The sequence below is a fragment of the Danio aesculapii genome, chromosome 6 (assembly GCF_903798145.1).
Source record: "Danio aesculapii chromosome 6, fDanAes4.1, whole genome shotgun sequence".
NCBI classification, from domain to species: domain Eukaryota; kingdom Metazoa; phylum Chordata; class Actinopteri; order Cypriniformes; family Danionidae; genus Danio; species Danio aesculapii.
Genome location: NC_079440.1, coordinates 50,554,457 through 50,576,296, shown reverse-complemented (window position 1 = coordinate 50,576,296; position 21,840 = coordinate 50,554,457). Strand labels below are relative to the sequence as shown.

The 21,840-nt window shown below is 36.5% G+C and overlaps 1 protein-coding gene across 4 annotated transcripts in view; it reads right to left on the bottom strand.

Moving 5' to 3' along the window:
* The window catches only part of phc2b (polyhomeotic homolog 2b (Drosophila)), a 55,217-nt gene that overhangs the window by 19,380 nt on the left and 13,997 nt on the right, over nt 1–21,840 (bottom strand). For 2 of the 4 annotated variants that reach the window (XM_056460454.1, XM_056460455.1), the window contains exons 2-7: nt 10,912–11,167; nt 6,343–6,501; nt 6,171–6,248; nt 5,880–6,041; nt 4,547–4,696; nt 3,118–3,385 (exon numbers count right to left, since the gene is read on the bottom strand). In XM_056460454.1, the coding sequence (XP_056316429.1) occupies nt 3,118–3,385; nt 4,547–4,696; nt 5,880–6,041; nt 6,171–6,248; nt 6,343–6,501; nt 10,912–11,106 (1,012 nt within the window). In that variant the 5' untranslated portion in view covers nt 11,107–11,167. Of the gene's footprint in view, nt 1–3,117; nt 3,386–4,546; nt 4,697–5,879; nt 6,042–6,170; nt 6,249–6,342; nt 6,502–10,911; nt 11,168–17,567; nt 17,647–21,840 lie in introns of those variants that run through there. The other 2 variants (XM_056460452.1, XM_056460453.1) reach the window with 2 other exon arrangements.

Here is a 21,840-nt window from a genome sequence, read left to right as displayed (position 1 = left end):
TGCACTGGATCCTCTCAAACACCCTTGTTTATTGCATGCATAAACCTTACACCTGCAAAAGATCACTTCAATAACACAATACAATGTGAAAGTAATTCATGTTTTGTCTCTAATGAGAAACTAAAAGTTAGTTTAAGTGGATTGAAAAACATGGAACATTTAAGACAAGAAGTTTAATATCCTATTACATATTGTTAACTTTTTAAAACCTTTTTAAAACCTTTTTAAAATCCTATTTCTATGTTATTTGGCACTTGACTTGAATGTGCTAAATAATATTAGACCCTGGAGCACTTCCTTTTTTTGTAAAGAAATCTAAGCCCCCCCCCCCCCCAATCTTATTCCAAAGCATAACTAAACATGAAATAATCCCAGCTGGCCTCAGCATGCCCAGGTACCTGTTTCTAAATGTGCAGGATAATTGCATGCCCTATGTGAGTTGTTATGATTAGAGACCGGTGGAATGATAGATGGCATGCTTGTCAGATGTTGACGGGCACTGAAAGACTCATCTGAGTAAGTGTGTGCCCTTCAAAGGCCAACCATGCATTAATGCACTTGAGCATAAACCTTGCAGAACAAATGTAGCCTCGGGTGGATTTCTCTTTTCTTTGCTGCTTAGTTTGTGACATGATGGACTGACAAGTGAAGCTGAGTCTTATTAGAGTGGTTTTGTCAGAAAACATTTTTGTTGAAATGAATTGAACCTTTCAGTTTGCTTTAATTTTTGACTTTAGACAAAAGGTGATTCATGGCAACATTGCAACTTAAAGGCACAGCATGTTTTTTTTTTTTTGCAGCTACAGGGTGCATATTCACAACAAACAAAGGCGTAGTTTGGTGATGCTGTGGCTGAGTGTGGAATCATGGAAGTTGTGGTCTTCCTTACACACTTTGGGACTCCTACAGAAATCATGTTCATGGATGAGCTGAAGTATTCAAAACTTATTATGAGGGAAGCAGAGTAAGGCTGAAAACAGTAAAAAAAAAAGCTCTGAAGCAATTGCTAATGAGATTCGAGCATGATACAAAAGCAGCAGAGCTTTTATTATGCCACAGTTTACTGCTTGCGGTTCTGCTGCTTGTGATTACGTAGAGAAGAAGCAGCTCTGTTTTATCATAGTAAACACATTTTAGTTTTTGTTATAATGCTGCTGTGTGCAGTGTCATGAAACTCATTAAAGTGTCTTTGCTCTTTTCCTGTTTTCTAAAAAAAACTCAGAATTTGAGGGTGTATGACTTCATTAATATGGCAACACAATGACACTTTCTGTCACTATTTAAAATAGCTTATTTCTCTAAATATGAACATACTTTAAAGCATTTGTTTGACTTGAGTCAGCAAAATACAGTGGTATCATTTTATTTTGATGCAGATTTTGTTGAGTGAAGGTTTTTGCCCACTGAAGTCCAAAATTTTTGTATGCTTTTTTTTTCGTATTCATATGCCGAAAAATTTGTCACATGAACAAACCTTACACACTGAGTCCGATGTGTATTATTTAATCTATTCCGAAATAGTTCAAGAGTCAGTTCAAGGAGTAATACTCTCTTCACCAAAGTAGAAAAAGAAAGAGGAATTTGCTACATATTGTGTTCATTTAATACTATCCTACTTAGAGAGGAAGGAGAGATCTCCACCTTATCAAAGAGCTGCGCTACTACAATTTTCCCTAAGAGTTTATTTCAGGAAATCAGTGGAATTTTGATACATTGCTTGTGATACTTCACACATTTACGTATGTAAACAAATCCTGAACAGAGACTGCCAATACCTATAGACATTATAAAAGATGGTGGTTACGTTGAGGTGTTGAAGCAATGGACCGAAAGCGGACCATGCTTTCTATTATAATGTCTAAGGGCAGTACCTCAAATGTATGGACACACACACACACCAAGCAGCCGCAGTGGAGAGGTGCACCAGTCACTAAATCCAGCATATAGCTGTCCGCCACATTCTGTCATTATTTAATGCACTGTGTTTGTCTTAAAGTTATCTGTAGCTCAATTGACGGCATTCTGTATTTAGCTTTTGGCTTGTACGGTGGCTCTGAACTGTCAAAACACCTCTCAAAGCGCTTTTTACGGATGCGAAAAAGAAAGAAAAAAAAAACTAACTTGGTTCAAATTTTTTTATAACGGTTAAAAGTTTTGGAGGCAGTGTGTCAGTACAATTCACACAACGTGAGGTCAAATTTCTTTTTTAACGTGCAAAAATTACGGATGAAAATTTCGGATTCAGTGTGCAATAACCTTTACATTGCAGGCCAACTAATTCTTATTTGAATATTAGTAGACTGTAAGGTTAGGGTTAGTACATTGTCACGTACTTTCAAAGTTGAATGTCTGTTGGTGGAGCAGTATCAACAGATATTAAGCAATCTGCTAAAACTCTAATGATAATTACTTGCCGTGTAGTTGCAGTGCAACCAGGGCTGGCGCTTTCATATAGGTGACCTCACAGAATACCCCCATCAACCACACCCCCACCCCACTCCCCAGGTCTTCACTTTCATCTGCGACAGCCCCCCCCCCCCCCCTTTCACTTCGCAGACCAGTCACTTCCGTTTTCACTTTCAGGTTGAGGGCGGCGCTATCGTCGTTTGCCTAGATCTTCAGTTCAGCTTGCTCCTGGCCTGAATGCAACTTATATAAGCCTGCTTGTTAGCGCAACCCACTCCTATGCAAAGAATCCTCGGTTTGATTCCAGCTCAGAGCAAGTGGGTGGTGCAGGACTAGGGGGTTACATTGGTGCCGTGACCCATATGGTAGTGAGGTTTAGGGGGGGTGAGATGCTAGAAGCCATGGTCTTCAGCCTCCTTGTTAGAGCAACTGACTCCCATGCAAAGAATCGCTAGTTTGATCCCAGCTTGGAGGGAATTGGGTGGTGTAGAACCGGCAGGTTACAGTACATACTGTATAGTCAACTAAATGTGCAAAAGGATCATCAAAATAAAGTGATACCAATATAACTGTTGTAGTGTTGTTTTTGTGTGTGGATATTTTAATAAAAAGTCTTGTCATAAAAAAAAAAAAAATCATACTAAATAGAAACAGTCTATGATAATTTGTTGCCTATTGCAGTGACATTCAGACCTTTTGAAATGAGCTTACCTGGTGCTATTAAGGGATGTGAAGAGGACACATTACGACTCATGTTCACTGCTTTCATCTCTGTTTGTCCCTCCTCTCCCTTCTTCACTCCATCTGAGGAAGCAGGGTTCAGGTTGTTTTTCCCAGCACCAGTGCTCTGGCTGGGTGTCTTGATGAGTGGGGTGGGCTGAATGGAGACGGGGGTCTGCTTTAGACTCAGTGCCTGGAGTCCTGTGGCCTGAGGGGTGGAAGACACCCCCTGGTGGTTGCGCAGGGCAAGGTTCTGCACCTGTGAAAGTCATAATGTGTCAATAAACCATTGATTTCAAATATAATGAATTATCAGTTGAATATAACATTTTATGTGAATAAACTAGGGTCAAGTATAATTTGAATCCAATCATATCACCCTTATCCTAATGTGTTCAAATTAGAATCTTCAAAAAAAGATTGTAGGATTTTTTTTAACTTTAAAAAAAGGCCCATTCTAATAACGTACGACTATATACATTTATGGAGAGACCAAAATACATCCCAAGTGGTACGTTTTTTTGCAGTTTTTGCTTTCACGAATCCGCCAGGGGCTGCTGTGTACGCTTTTTCAGATCTCAAATTTCTCTCGCGACGTAAATCCTCCAGAGGCCGCTGTTGACTAACTTACTGACTGACTGACCAACCGATCCCCCTACACTCCCCCTTCCCTAAACCCAACCAATAGTATTTTGAAAACCACATATTGACACGTCCACCCACTTCCCTAAACCCAAAAAGCAATAAATGTTTTAAAAAGCAATCCAGGAAAAAAAAATCCCTCACCTGATTTTTACCACATTTTCAAATTTTACCACATTCTCACTGTTATTTACTTTTTTTATTTTATTTTTTGTTTATTTTTGTCTCACCCATTTTCTGGAATTGTTCTTCACCAGACTTAAACACCTTCGTCGCTGTCAACTCAGCACTGCTTCTCAAGTCTGCTGACGTACGTGTTGAGCTAACTGGACAAACTGGTAACAGTGGGAAAGCCGTTCACGTGCAGGTAAGCGCAAAAAGAAACGCCCCGTAGCGTTCGTTTTAAAGACGTAAATGCGTAGCTCTGGTTACATAATTTGCGATCTCCAGAAACGCATGTAGGGCTACGTTTTCAGAATGAGCCTATGTTGCATGTTTTGGTAAACTATAAATATTCCATTAGAGTAATTTTTGTGTTTCTTTAAAATCAGTTTTGTACACAAATGTCAGCTGAATTAATAAATGTTCAATAAATGCACCAGTTCCAAATTATATCTTAAATGCCTAGTAATGATAGTAAATATTCCTTTAGAATATTTATCAAAACATTCTTAATTGAATGCTTTAAGATCATTGAGTAAAGCAAATTAATAAATGCAAATAGGAAATGTTTGAGTACTTTTGGTTGTGCAAATATTATGGTAGTTTGCTTGTGTACCTGTGCAGAGGCAGACTGTGTGTTATTGGTTGTGTTAGTGTCAGACTGTAGAGCAGTTACTGTAGCAGTCGGGGCCAGGATCAGCTGAGAGGACAGAGGGACGGCTCGACCCAGACTTCTGGCTACATGCACAAGATTACTTTGCTGAGCCTAAAATAATCACACATAAGGATGCTCATTAACAATGTCCTTAGAAAACTGATATTCACTCACCAGCCACCTTATTAGGTTCACCTTGATAGTACTGACTCTTGATTCTTGATGGATTTGATTTCATCAGTTGTTGAAAACAATTTTCCAAAATATTTATGCCACATTGACATGAGAGCATAATATAATTGGTAAAGATTTACCACAAAGAATGATGCAGATCTCCATTTACATCACATACCAAAGGTCCTCTATTGGATTGAGGTCTGGTGAATGTGAATGCCTTTTGAGAACAGCGAACTCATTGTCATGTTCAAGAACACAGTTTAGGATGATTTAAGCTGTTACTTGACTGTTTACAAGTGTCCTGGTGGAAGTTGCCATCATAATATTAGTACACTTTGGTCATAAAGAGATGGATAGCAACAATAATTAGGCAGGCTGTGGAGTTTAAACAGTGGTTTAAATTGTTGCTTCTGATGGGTCTAAAGTTGCTTTTGATGGGTCCAAAGTGTGGCAAGAAAAAGTAACCTTGCAACCTTTGCACCAGCTTGAACCCTTCAAAAGAGGGCAGATGGATCTGTTTAAATGTTGACCCTAGCATCCAAAAATAAAGACTAAACAGACAATGCAAGCTTTCTCCAGACTTTTGTTGTTCATTTTTGGTAAGTATGCATGAATAGTTTGCTCAGTTTACGCTGTGGTCTACTTCTGCTGCTGTAGCTCGTCTGCTTCAAGGTTTGATGTGTTGTGCTTTAAGAGATGCTCTTCTGCAGACTGTGAGTGGTTATGCCAGTTACATTTGGATTTTGTCAGTTTGATCCAGTCTGGACATTCTCCTCCAAAAAGAACTGCAACTCACTGGACATTTCTTTATAAACCCTAGAGATGGTTCTGGGCCTCTGAAATATTTAGACTAGCCTGTACAGTATGTATGACACCATCAAACCCTGATCAATTTAATTAAATCATCTTTCCTCCCCATTCTGATGATCAGTTTGAAATTCAGCAAATGTTAACATTCTTTAATGCATTGAGTTGCTGTCACGTGGTCTGCCAATTTGATATTTGCATTAACAAGCAGTTAAACAGGTGTTCCTAATAATGTGGCCGGTGAGTGTACATAAAGCAGCTTCACAAACATTAGAAACTCTTGTGTTTGTAGGTAGGCAGGTGTGCTCACCATCTGTGCCCGCAGGTACATTTGAGCTTGGCTGGCTGTCAAGGGAGAGCTCGAGGCGTTGCCAAGCAACACCGCTTGTTGGGAAATCCCAGATGGGGCGGAGTTTACACTTTGGGCACGACTGATCAGCTGAGCGGCAGCAGGAGATGTGGTTAAATTAATCTGTGGGAATTAGAGAGACGTTGTGACATGAAAAGTCTATATGTTACGTCACATGCAAAAACAGAATGTCACAACCATTACAACATACTTATATGACTAGTATAGATGCATCCAAATAAATAAGCTTACTGTCGTCTGTGAAGATCCACTCTGAGTAGATGAAGTCCCATTCTGGTTTGAACTCTGCCTACCGGCTGCTAAACTAGCCTGAGTGGTGGAAACATGATAAACAGAGTAAATCTCTTGTATTTAGGTGCATTATGCATATGCGTTTCTATACGTCTACGCATGGTTAGGTTACCTGCTGGACTGCTGCGAGGCTCTGGAGCTGTGCTGTGCTGAGGTGCTGCTGCTGCAGGGCTGCTGTTTGCAACATCAGATGCTGCTGTTGAGCTGCATACATCTGCTGCAAGTACTGCGCTGCAGTGCTGGGCTGCCTATTCAGAGCCTGCTGGATCACCTACCATTTAAGAGAGGCAGAAAATTTGAACCAAGTTAATGTACCAACTGCTTTAAATACAGAGCAAGAAAGTTTAACTGAGTGCATAAGGAAACTTTAAATTAAGATTCTCATTTATATATATATATATATATATATATATATATATATATATATATATATATATATATATATATATATATATATATATATATATAGTTAAAGTCAGAATTATTATCCCCCCTGAATTATTAGCCCCCCCCATTTATTTTTTTTCCAATTTCTGTTTAACGGAGAAGATTTTTTCAACACATTTCTAAACACAATAATTTTAATAACTCATTTCTTAAAAACTGATTTATTTTATCTTTGCCATGATGACAGTAAATATTATTTGACTAGATATTTTTCAAAACACTTCTATACAGCTTAAAGTGACATTTAAAGGCTTAACTAGGTTAATTAGGTTAACGAGCCAGGTTAGCGTAATTAGGCAAGTTATTGTATAATGATGGTTTGTTCTGTAGACTAACGAAAAAAAATCATATAGCTTAAAGGGACTAATAATTTTGTCCTTTAAAATCTTTTTTAAAAAAACATTAAAAACAGCTTTCATTCTAGCTGAAATAAAACAAATAAGACTTTCTCCAGAAGAAAAAATATTATCAGACATACTGTGAAAGTTTCCTTGCTCTGGTAAGCATCATTTGGGAAATATTTAAAAAAATAAAAAGAAATTCAAAGGGGGGCTATTAATTCTGACTTCAACTGTGTGTATATATATATTTATATATATATATATATATATATATATATATATATATATATATATATATATATATATATATATATATATATATATATATATATATAAACATCTGAGATTTTGCATAAATTATTAAGTCAGTAACCTTTAAAGTGTAAGTCTGTCAACTGCAATCCTTTTCGTTTAATGATCACTGAGCAACCTTTTTGTTTTGTACTAGCATTCTCGATTCTTTGCATATGTCTCCTCCTTTTGATTAGAAAGTGAACTGCAACAAGCTTGAACGAAGCAGATCTGGACTATTCTCTTTTTTTATTGCTGATATTGCGTTCATTGTCAGCCTTAACGTATAATATATTTAATATTCTATTATCATAATATTAATTTAATATAAAACTGTTTCATTTTAACCCAAGTACTGCAAGGCATAAACTAGTCAATCAAGAAAACAGCAATACACTAAAAATACATCGAAAGATATTTACATTTTATGAAATTTCATTTAATCACATTCCAAATACATCCAGATTAAAAATTGATCATTGTGTACTTTGATAATTTAATAGTAATGTTATTTAATAATAAATAAAATGTGGATAACAAATGAACATCTACCTTGCTTAACATTTGTTCTGTGATACTGATCTTGAGCTAGCATCCCATAAAAACATTACATTCAGAAAAACATTCAAAATCAAAACAAAATGCTGAAATACCTGTACAGTTATTTAAAGCCGATGTTGAAACGGGACTTTCAGCATATGATGATAGTGTAGATATTGTAAGTGCATCATTCTCATCACTAACGGTGCTTTCCTGTCAGTTTTCTCCCGGCTATAATACAATCTCCAACATCATGCATTTCCGTTTGTCTCATCCTTTATGTCCTCACTGAACTGCCCACAACTGCACAGTTGCTAGGCAACAGGCATCCCGACCCCTGGTCTAAAGTGTAGTCTGAACTGAGTTTAAACCTGTCTGATCTCTGTTATGCAGTGCATTATGTCAACAGTGCGTTTATATTATGGATATATTATATAATGCATGTATACGGTTGCAATTTTTTAATCTATTTAATAATTAGTGTCTGCTTTAGAGTAATGTCCCAAACTGTAAATCTAGATCTCAGTATAAATACTGATCACTGTTTCTCATTATATTCTATACAATCCATAGATATGAGCTTCTATCCACTTTGTAATTGTTTAAAAAGTGTATGTTTGACAACATATAAACTGCACATGCCTGTTTGATAAATGTTTCTGTATTTTATAATAATTATAAAACATTGTTTTAATATATTATTAATAAAGTTGATTAATAAAAATTACATATTATAGTTTTATTATAATATGTAAATATGCATATTATGTATACATATTTTAATACATAAACAATCAGAGCTAAGTGAATGCTGGTGGTGAAACTGAAATTATTTGAATATTTTGGAGTGTTTTATATTATAATAATTATAAAATATGCTTTTATTATGTTATTAATTAAGTTGATTAATAAAAAAAATGCATATTCTATTTATATTGTAATATGTTTGTATCCATATTATGTATACATATTATAATACATAATTAATAATCACAACTAAGTGAACGTCAGTGGTTAAACTGAAATAATTAGAATATTTTGGATTGTTCTTTATTATTATAAGTATAAATATTTTAATATATTATTAATAAAGTAAATTAATAAAAAAGTACATATTATAATTGTATTATAGTATGCATGTATGCATATTTTGTATACATATTATAATACATGATTAATAATCACAACTAAGTGAACGCATGTGGTGAAACTGAAATAATTTGAATATTTTTAATTGTTATATATTATAATATAAAATATTGTTTTAATATATTATTAATAAAGTAGATTAATAATTATGTTATGATGTGTATATATGCATATTATGTATATGCATAGTATGTAAACATAATTAATACTCACAACTAAGTGAACGCCAGTGGTGAAACTGAAATAATTTGAATATTTTGGATTGTTATGTATTATAATAAAATATTGTTTTAATATATTATTAATAAAATAAATTAATAAAAATTACATTTTATAATAGGGTATATGTGGAGCTAGTGTTTTTACCCATACTGATAAACTTCCGGTGAACGGTTAATCTGACTTTTTTCCATTTTACAAGGTTCCTTTTACAGCATCGATGTTGTAATGTAATTACAATACAATCAGTTAAATAGACTTTGGCATTCATAATCGGCAGAATCGGCAGAATCGGCAGGCTAGCACAGAAGCTCCATTGAATATATTGGGGTAAAATAAATGTTCATATTTTAAAGACATGGCGGGGAAAAATGTCATTTTAATGCATTTCTCTGTGTACATTCTGAGACCCACTTTATATCGGATATTAATAAGCCAGTGCAGATCGCTGATTTTTAAAGAAAACAGACCTTCACCGGAAGCGCTTAACCCAGGTTACTGACAAAGTAAAAGTCCTTTAGCATACTTCAGCATATACCGTACTATATTATAATATGTACATTTGCATATTATGTATACATATGATAATACATAATTAATAATCACAACTAAGGGAATGCTGGTGGTCAATCTGAAATAATTTGATTATGGATGGTCATGTATTATAATAATAATAAAATATAGTTTTATTATGTTAGTATTAAAGTTGATTATTAAAAAAATACATAATTTAATATGTAAGAATGCATATTATGTATACATAATTAATAATCACAACTAAGTGAATGCCAGTGGTGAAACTGAAATAATTAGAATATTTTGGATCGGTATATATTATAATAATTATAAAATATGGTTTTATCATATTATTAATAAAGTAGTTTAATAAAAATTACTTATTCTAATTATATTATAATATGTATATATATATATATGTATATTATGTGCATACATATTATAATACATAATAATCACAACTAAGTGAACGCCGGTGGTAAAAACTGAAATAATTAGAATATTTTGGATTGTTATATATTTTAATAACTATAAAAAATATTGCTTTAATATATTATTAATAAAGTTGATTAATAAAAATTACATATTATAATTTTATTGAATATTTTGGATTGATTAGATTGAATTTTTCTCTCTTCAGAAGTGTTTTTCATGTATGATAGTGCTATCATATATGCCATGATCATTGTTAATATAAATTATAATTGTAATAATGAGGCATTTGACACTTAATATTGTTGTCGTCATATTAAAACAAACCTTTAAATATAAATTACAGATAATTAAATGATCAAAATCACAACGTTAAATTAATCAAGGCCTAATTGCCAGCTATTTAAATTAGAAGTACGAAGACCTGTATGATTTATAAACCTTCACATTACACATTTTTTTGACTATGGGTGACTATTATGACTATGCAGCTTGGACTTCAGCTCTTAAACACACCAGCAGAGGGCAGTATAGACTTAAATTCCATTTTTTAAACAATTAAGCAAAAAAAAGTGATGTGTGGTGCAATGCAGTGAGTGGATTGTTAGAGGAAGGTTTGACCAGGACAATGGTGGTGGTGATGATGGTATACATACACATGAATATTAGAACTGCAATTATTATGCACTTGCAAACTCTTGAAGAAATCTGAATTGATTCATTCGTAGTGTGAGTGTGATGCGTACCTGTACGGTCTGTCTGTCAGGTATGCCGCTGTATACAGATATCTGAGGGACAGCCTGTCTTGCGCTGCTCGTGCTGCTGCTGGTGGTAGTGCTGGCAGTGGGGACGCTGGTGGTGCCTGTGGAGTTTGTAGTGGATGTGGTGGTACCCGTAGTGCTGCTGGCACTGGCGGCAGGAGTGCTCTGCTCACCCTCCATTGTGCCGCCCCGATGCTTAACCTTTGAACCACGACTGCCCCGCTGCCACACTCTACGCAAACTATGAGAGAGAAACGGGAGAAGAGTTTGAAAAGTACAACTCATACTAAACTCATACTAACATACTAAAAATACTCAAAAATGTCTCTGTCAGTGGTTTCAAACAATTATATTTGATTTAACAAAGTCACACAAGTGCCAATTTTACATCTGTCACATCCATAGCAGACAGGTGTCACATTTATGATGAAGATTTTTCCTGATAAATGCAGCAATGCAAAATAAAATAAAATATTTTTTATTTAGTTTTAAACTCTTCTCTTTTTGATTAGTATTATTTATTTTGGGGTTGTTCAGTTTAAAGGTGCATACAGCAGTAAGTTTTTGACTCTCTTCTAAAGCATAAAAATATCATAATATGTTTGAAGATATTTAAAAAACATGCCAAGTGAACATTCTTGTTTATCTGAAAAGCAATGCTAAAGTTCTGCTTTGACAATGTGCGTTAAGTGCAGGCACGTCTGTCTTTGTTTTGGTATTTTTAATCTGCCCAATGCCAGTTTAGCCAATTATATTTCAGCACCCAGGGTTGCCTTGCTGGAAAACAGTGTATTTCAGTCAAAGCATGCGTCTGTGACCGAAATGCGACCCACGATGGACAGTTGCAGACTTCGAAATGAGATGCAGATTCAGAGTTCCACATGAGGTTCTTAGCAAATAATATAAAGATTATGAGTGCAACCATTAGGTGAGCATGTTATATTGCAACCCCGTGTCCTAACAACAGGCTACATGAGGAGAATTGCAGTGATAAGCACTTTGGCTGTTTGCACCAGATGAACCACGACAGAAATGTAAATACAGCCATTCAGAAGCACAGAATATGTACTCACTCACGAAAGGGTAGGGTTTATAATCTAATTAATACATATTTTAACATTATTAAATCACTGATATGAGCTGGTTTTGAGTCACAATTCTAAAGTTCAATTTCAAACAGTTTATTTTATTTTCAAGATCTGCTGCTGCTTTCAGTAGTATGGCAATAAATGTCACGTAAAATGGCATTCAAACTCACGCTATTAGCATTTAACACTGAATAAAGCACATGAGGTGTACCTGCGGTGATTATTGTCACTTTTCTGCTGTTCAGCTGTGAGAAATAGAAGCCGTTTCTAAAATATAAATTCGAGAAGTCTGTTAGAACAAAAACTCCTTTTAATGTGGAGAATATTCCTTCTATCGCATGCCGTCGCTTTTATTAAGAACACTATGTAATCAGCCTTTAGGCTCGATAGTCAGTCTCGCTCCTGTTGGTCCTCAATCTGTCAACCTGCGCTCGCATTTGTTTTGATCCAGGAATGCAATACCTAGATCCACCACTGGGTGTCAAACTTACATACTGCACCTTTAATTCGCAGAATTTCTACAAAGCATGTTGTATATTGGAAACTTGCAGACTTTTTTGTCACATCCATTATGCGTGTTTACTTGCCTATTTTCAAATATATAAAATGTTTACAGATTTATATAGTTTTTGATCCTATAACTCTGTGGTTAGTTGTTTTGGAAATTATTAACAGATGTTTCAATATAATGTTAACATATACTTACTCTGAATTTATGTTTTACATTTTAACTGTAAATTTCACATCCATGATGCTGGAATTGCTCTTATAGCAATTTGTTTTTTTTAAAAGTTGGTCACACTTTATTTTAAGGTACAATTCTAGCTAATAATATACCATCAATGTCTCATTCACACTAGCAGCGACTTTGTAGCTGTCTGTCGCTGTGGGTGGTGACCTGCTACAAACGCAAGTCTGTGTAGGTCTACAGCACGGAGAAAACAACCGGCCTTAGAGAGGCCTTAGAGCAAGCTGAGAGAGGATCACGTGAGCTCTACTGGTGCTCATATTGGCTGTTGCTCAAGAAAGTCGCTCTTCATTTACATGGATCAAAGTTGAAGGATTCTCAACTTAGCGTCATGATGGCGCAGTGGGTAGCACAATCGCCTCACAGCAAGAAGGTCGCAGGTTTAAACCTCGGCTTGGTTAGTTGGCATTTCTGTGTGGAGTTTGCATGTTCTCCCTGTGTTTACGTGGGTTTCCTCCGGGTGCTCCGGGTTCCCCCACAAGTCCAAAGACATGTGCTATAGGTGAATTGGTTAAGCTAAATTGTCTTTAGTGTATGTGTGTGAGAGAGTGTGTACGGATGTTTCCAAGTGATGGGTTGCAACAATAAGCTATGCGTAAAATCTATGCTGGATAAGTTGGTGGTTCATTTCGCTGTGGCGACCCCAGATTAATAAAAGGACTAAGCCAAAAAGAAAATGGATGGATGAATGGATTTTCAACTTTTTCCGCATCGCTTAACACGCCCACCTGGTCGCCAACGGTCGCTCGCGTAGATGGACTCTCTGTTTCAGGACTCTCTGTTTCAGGACTTAGTTCACTTAGTTGTAGACTCTGTTGAAATAAAAGGTCACTTGTCGCTTTGCCGCTGCGAGTCGCTTGTAGTGTGAATGAGGCTTATATATGACTTTTGCCTCAGCAAACTCATAATTTGCTGCTTATTAGTTATTAAGGTAGTAGTTACACAGTAAAAAAAAGCTGACTCAACTTAAAATTGTAACTTTCTGCAGAGCTTTTTTAGTTGATTCAACTTAAATCGAATCAAGTGTAGTACTTGGGTTAAAAGCTGAGTCTACTCAAAAAAAAGCTGTGCAGCAAGCTGCCTTAATTTTAAGTTGAGTCAACTTAAAAAAAATTTTTACAGTGTAGGTTTAGGTATAAGGGTGCAAGAATACATATTTAGACCATTAGTACTAATAAACAGCCAAAATCTTGATAATAGGCACTATCATTTTAAAAATAAGCCACTAGTCAATAGTGAGAATTGTTACTTAAACTAAAGTGCTACCAAAGAAAAAAATGCTTGACCAAGTGCACATCAGGTAACCTAAAGGTGCTTCAAAAAAGGAAAAAATAATAAGTGGTTACAGATGTAAAACACACACACACACTGGATGCAGATTTTTAACATTTATTATTTATTTATTTAGTGTGTGTGTGTGTATGTGTGTGTGTGTGTGTGTGTGTGTGTGCGTGTGTGTGTGTGTGTGTGTGTTTTCCAACTGGCTCCACTTATAATTTCTTTTTCAACAATTTCTAACTGTGAATGATGTAAATGTAATGCACTGACAAAAACAATAATACCATAGTATTCTATAAAAACATTTTGAGGTAAACTTGCTACATGACTTGTCCTCATATATAAAAATGGTCTGTAAAAATGGCTATTTTATATAGATACAAAAATTGAAAGCTCTGATAGTCATCAATGTTAACATCACTTCATTCACATTCTGTGCTTTGCTGGAAACAACATTATAATTGCATTCACGTTCATCCCGGATACTGAGTTTGAGTGTAACATTTCAGCAATCCTTTTTTTCTGCAGTTTCTGGTTACCACCCCATGAACGGCCACGGATGATGGATTAGCCACTGAGTCAGAAGAGTTGCCCATGTCAATATGTGATACAGTATCATGTTAAAGGTTGTCAAACAATACTTGCATCAAGAGAACTTAAGGATTGTCTGGGATTGGGTTCAATACAAGTAAAGATTTGCCAAAATGCTGTTGATTAGCACAGACAGTCATTTCACATTTATTAAAGCTTCATTTACTGTAATGCACTTATAATGGAGGTATTTCTTCAAAACTTTCTTCAGTTAAACAAAGAGAAAACTGAAGTCATTGCTTCTGGGAACAGAGATGAGGTTCTCAAGGTGAATGCGTAACTTGGCTCTAAGGGTTAAACAACAAAAAGCTCAAGAATCTTGGTGTGACTCTGGAGTCAGATATGAGTTTCAGTAGTCATGTCAAAACAGTAACTAAATTAGCATACTAACATCTCAAAAACATTGCAAGAATTAGATGCTTTGTTTCCAGTGAGGACTTAGTGAAACTTCAACATCAGAGTGGATTACTGTAATGGACTCCTCACTGGCCTTCCCAAAAAGACAGCGGCAGCTCATCCAGGTCAACTCTGCGGCCAGAATTCTGACCAGAATCAGAAAGTCAGAGCACATCACACCTTCCTTGAGGTCTTTACCCTGGCTCCCAGTTACGTTCAGAATAGATTTTTAAGTATTATGACTTGTCTATAAATCATTAAATGGCCCAGGATCTCAATACATTACAGATACGCTCACTGAATACAAACCTAACAGATCTCTCAGATCATTAGGATCAAGTAAATTTAGAACAATATGAATTACCATTGTGTATGAAATGTGCTATTTACATAAACCTGCCTTGCCTATTTCTGGTGAGAAAATAGCAATAAACTACATTTTTATATACTTACATGATTTACATGATTAATTTAACAAAACAACGTACTAAGCTTGTCTGTGGATCTTTACATTCAGTTTTGATCCTCTGTTACTTCTACATTTTAATAATGGTTCATATTACTACTGTTTGTAATGTATTAATAGCAAATAGATGCAGCCTTGGTGAGCATAACAGACTTTCGGAAACATTTTTAGCATACCCAGTCTTTAAAACAGTTTATACTGTATATTGTCGCATCAGTTTCCATCATGCCATTAGTGCACTACAATAAAGATCATGTTTTTAGACTTTCACTAAATCTAATTTTCTGCGGTAATCAGAAGCAAGGGCTATTGATAGCACTTGTTATGTACCTAAAACATTTTTTAACATTAGACACAACCCAGCAAACAATTTTGTTTACCAGATGTCTAATAGACATCTAAATGTAGACAGCTAAAACTAGAATAGACCAAAACTAGATTAGTCATTAAATAAACAGAAATGAATGGCTAGACATTTACAGTCTGTCTAATCTGTCTATTTGACGACTAGTCTAGTTCTGGGCTATTCTTAGATGTCTATTCGATTTTTACTGACAGCCCAAATTTAGCCTTGTTTTAGCCAAGATGACTATGTTTAGACATCTATTAGATGTCTATTAGACATCTTTAAAAACAAAAAACGCTTGCTGGGAAATATCCAGTATCACAAGGGAGTCATACAGTATGTGCCACCATACTACAAACATTAAGCATGTAATCAGGGCTAATGAATGAAAAATAGGTGCTTGAGCTGAAGGTTCACCCATCTAAATCTGATCACTGGAGTAGCCATAGGCACTGCTGTTAAATGACTTTTTCTCCATTTCCCCTCTGTCTCTGTCTTTTGGGGTTTGTTATGCAGGGATAGAGAGGGGTAATGGGATTGAGATAGGGGACAGAAAGAGAATGAGTGTTGGGACAAAAAGTAGGGGGGGTGGTTTTAGAGGGGAAGTGTGGCATGGTTTCAATTATACTCATTTAATTACTCACACACACGTGGTTGAAAGCCACTAACCCCACACTCTTCACCCCCTCCTCAGCTACCCCAAATCGCCCCCTCTTTACCCACAACAAACCATTATGCCTCCCCCCTTTCTAGGTCTGTTATTACGCCAAGAGATGGTGTAATATCAATGAGCCCTCCCCCTAAGCCATTTCCTGCGCTCCAAAGAACTAATGGAGTTGGGCATTGTAATTAGATAATCTAAATATAAGTCCTGGGCTTCATTAATATGCATTAATGGAAGGGCCATAGGGACATCTGAGAACACGGTTACAGAATTAGAATATTATAAAAAGTTGTTCAAAATCTAAGAGACAAAGTTTACTTTGCTGTGTTTGCAATGGTATACTGGCATGCTTCTTACTGCTTGCTAAATTGTTTAACACTGCTCTTATAATTGTGCATATTTACATACTTTTTTAACCATTTTAATCCATGCTGTTTTAAAAAAATGCTTGGCAGTTTCATTCAAACGATGAGATATTTGTGTTAGGCTATAAATGCTCTAGAAATTTGCATTTAGGAAAATATGTAGTAGGTTATCTGAACATTTCATACATTCAGAAACTTACTGAAGACATTTTAGTAGTCACAGCATTTTCAGATGCTATCAGCTCTATTTCTTAGTACAAATCAGAACGAGCTACAATGGAAATGCATCCTTGCATGCCATACATTCATGATTAAAGCCTGCCTAGTTCATATTTAGCACTTGATTGGGTCTGCTAATGAGAGGGAAGCTGTAATGTTGAGTTCACGTCCCGGGCCCCTCAGAGGTTTCTGCACCATCCAACCATATGCATCCAGCCAATGAGAGGCTCTCCTCCTTGTACACAACTATTAAATGTGCTGTCACCTTTTATCAGAGCAAAAATTGAAGCCTGCTTGCAATTCCAAAACACAGAACAAACTAGCAGACCCTGCTAGGATTGAGAAAAGTTAAAGGGTAGGATGGAAGGATGAGAATGGTGATGGATGACACAGAAAACAGATGTGCATCAATATGCATGAATTTCAGAGACATCCAGGTTAGCCAAGGGCCCACCTCTCATACAAAAACCCAGCTCCTACCTTTTCTGTGGGGCAGCACGAGCTCCATTTGGCCCCGTGGTGAGCCCCATGCCTCAGGACCCTAATGCTTCTTTGTCTAGTGTGCGTTCTGCACCCCAATCCTGCCAGATCACTGCTAGCATCCACCGTCCCAGTCGCCAGGCACAGACACACACTCTCTCTCTCTCCTGTTTCTCTCCATCTAACACACGCATACGAGCCCCCCCGTTTCTGTGGTTTCCTAGCGACAGCCAACTGGGGGTGTCTTTCAGAGCCCTATTGCAGAGCTGTGCTCTGATTGGACAATTGGTTCTTCTCTAATGAGAATGATGGTAATGATTTTTTTATCCCCCTCTATAAGCACCAGCATGCCCCCCCGCTTCAGAATATTCACCGGTGATGGCTCGCACTGCCAAAACAGAGGGAAAGACATGTCCCAGAAAAATAGACCTGGAAGGAAATGTTATATTTATAGGAATATTTAAATTTGTGTAGAATAATCTTTGTCATTATAATTTCTGCTAATAATATTGTATGTAAGAATTGTATTTTATTACCAGTAGGAAATGGCAATGTGTAAAAAAATGTTTTAAAAACCTACCCTGACTGCTTAGATTGTCTACAAAAGCCTGTTAGACTGATCTTGACTTTCTTGCTTGGAAAAAAATCTAATGGATGTGATAGACTCATGCTCTGAAGAGCAAAGAGCAAAGAAAAGATTCAATCAAATTATTTTAAGTTTCACAAAGGCAGATCTAAATGGATTATAGTCTCATATACTAAATAATTCTAACAGCGTGATATGAATCACCTCATCTGTTAGTGTGATGCAGAGTTTGTGCAAATATATTAATAATATTGATCAGTGAGTGATTTCTTAACTGCTGTTTTCACGCTGCTGTCATTTTTTTATGTGTGTGTTTATTTTGTTATGCATAAGTATATTTACATATTCATATAAACTGTGCTCTCAGTTGTGTAAACAGTGGCTAAATCTTAGTTATCAAAAATAAAAATCATCACCAAAAGTTTATTCATTTATTTTCCTTCGGCTTAGTCCCTTTATTCATCAGGGGTCATCACAGTGGAATGATTCGTCAACTTATCCAGCATATGTTTTACACAGCAGATGCCCTTCCAGCTGCAACCCAGTACTGGGAAACATCCAAACACCCTCATTTACACACATAAACCACGGCCAATTTAGTTTATTCAATTCGCCTACACTTACTGGCCACTTTATTAGGTACACCTTACTAGTACCGCGTTGGACCCTCTTTTGCTTTCAGAACTGCCTTAATCCTTCAAGGTATAGATTCAATAAAGTACTGGAAATATTCCTCAGAGATTTTGGTCCATACTGACTTGATAGCATCATATGGATGCAGCAGATTTGTCGACTGCACATCCATGAAGTTTATTCCCGTTCCTGTTGGTGAGCCTGTGTGAATTGTAGCCTCAGTTTCCTGATCTTAGATGAGAGAAGGGGTACCCGGTGTGGTCTATACTGTAGCCCATCTGCCTCAAGGTTGGACGTGTTGTGTGTTCAGAAATGCTTTTCTGCATACCTCGGTTGTAACGAGTGGTTATTTGATTTACTGTTGCCTTTCTATCAGCTCCAACCAGTCTGGCCATTCTCCTCTGAGCTCTGCCATCAATAAGCCATTTACGCCCACAGAACTGCCGCTCATTGGATATTTTCTCTTATCTCTTTCTCTGTAGACCCTAGAGATGGTTATGCATGAAAATCTTAGTAGATCAGCAGTTTCTGAAATACTCAGACCAGCCCATCGGAAATACCCCCCCAAAAAACACATGACGAACTCTAAAGAGCCTAAAAGAGCAACAACATCTTTGACCTAGAATATTTTAGATGACTTCCATAGCATTTAGATTAGCTTCACAACCAGTAACACCACATACGTCCTCACAAGTAGTTATTAAATTGTTACTATGGTATTTGTTATGAAAAACACAAACAGTAGCCTGCCGACTCATCTTTAGTATGTAAGAATGTAATGTGTATATTTATATAGCACATTTATCGTGTATGGTCATACACCCAAAGCGCTTCACAATCATGAGGAGGGTCTCTCCACACCACCACCAGTGTGCAGCATCCACTTGGATGATGCAACGGCAGCCACTGGACAACAGCGCCAGTGTGCTCACCACACCCCAGCTATTGGTGGTGTGGAGAGACAGTGATAGAGCCAATTCGGTGGATGGGGATGATTGGGAAGCCATGATGGGTTAGGGTCGATGGAGGGAATGTGGCTAGGACACACAAATATAAGTATCACACAAATTGTTATGATTCAATTACACAAAACTTAAGCTTGATTACAAAAATACTGTATACATTTATGATAGAAATAATTGATTAAAATTGATGTGTGCACTCATAATATAACACAATTTTATATAATATGAATTCATATGAGTTAACACAGTGGGTCAGTGGTTAGCACTGTCGCCTCACAGCAAGAAGGTCGCTAGTTCATGTCCCAGCTGGGTCAGTTGGCATTTTTGTGTGGAGTTTGCATGTTCTCCCCGTGTTGGTGTGAGTTTCCTGTGGTTTCCCCCACAGTCCAAAGACATTCACTATAGGTGAATTGAATAAACTAAATTAGCCATAGTGTATGTTTGTGAATGAGTGTATATGGATGATTCCCAGTACTTGGTTGCAGCTGGAAGGGCATCCGCTGCGTAAAACATGTGCTGGATAAGTTGGCGGTTCATTCCGCTGTGGCGACCCCTGATTAATAACGGGACTAAGCCGAAAAGAAAATGAATGAATGAATGAATGAAATTGGCCATATGTGTGTGAATGAGTGCAAATGGAAAATGAATGAATGAATTCATATGAACACCTTGATTACAGTTAGTACTACAATAAATATATAGCTGCTGATTTGTGATTGGAGATTCTAACTCATTATTCTTCCATGCAATAGAGATTTTTCTAGCAACAACCCACTGACACAGTCTAAACCGCATAGCAACATCCTAGTAGCCACTCAGAACACCCTAGCAACCACTCAGAATGCCCCAACAACCACATAGAAATGACTTGCCAACTACTTCCTACAACAATGTGGCAGTAGAGAATCAATATTGCACTAAAATTCTAGATAAAGGTAATTATTTAAATTGAATGCAGCGCCAAAGACAAAGAAGAGACACCAAGCGCAGACGCGGTGGAGTAGGAAATACTGCAGTTTGCGGTCTTTGTTGATTAAGCGATGTGTGCTGATGAAGCTGCCTCTTAATAATCAGTGATTAGAGCATCATTTAGCAAAGGGTAAATACCCCCAACTGCTGGGGCAATCACAATCAAACCGCACACTTATGAACAACACACCGCATGCTGCTCATGTGTTATTCAGATTTGAGCTGAGTGTGTGTGTGTGCTACAAAAAGTGGAAAGCATTTTGGTTCCAGCTTAAATCGGGGCACAACAAAAGACGATTCCGGTCGTGGTGAAGAGGCCCTCGCTAAATTGAAAATATACGTACAAGGGGGCCTTTCTGACCTTGGAGTTGGAGATAAAAAGCCCATTGTCGTGAAAAGTAAATCGAGGCACTTATTGTGTAATACCTCCAGGCCGAAATGTATTCCTTCATCTGTACTCTCTCATATAATATCATATTGATTGCACACAGGCGGGCATGAACGTCATTGATTGCCATCTTCTTATTAGCATATAGATTAGCTTCTGGTGGGGACGGGTAAATTAAGGCCGAAGAAGGAAGGGATGAGGAGGATGAAACGAGGTATAGGCAAGGTGAAAATGCCATGAAGAGAAGGAACGGACTGCACAACATCATTTGGGAAGAATCGTTGTTTGTTTATTTGGGTCATCAAAACAATACAAGTGTAATACAGCTTTAATTGTTGCTCTACCTGTATAAATTACAATGCATCCTGTTTGATTTAATTTAGAAGAAATATATATAATTATCGTAGATTTTACCTCAATTTACTGATTTCTACCATCATTAAATGTAGCGATTTACTAAATATCTTGTTAGGTTTATTTAGAACATATATAATTTGATGATATGTTTAAAGAATATATTTAACAAATATATGTGTATATGCAGCTTTAATTGTTTCTCGATACATTACAATGCATCCTGTTTCGTTTATCTAAAAGAATTTACAAGAAATATAAATATTTAACATACATTTGACCTCAATTTACTGATTTCTAGCATCAAGTGTAGCAATTTACTAAAATCTTGTCAGGTATATCTAGAACGAATATAATGTAATGATATATTTAAAGACT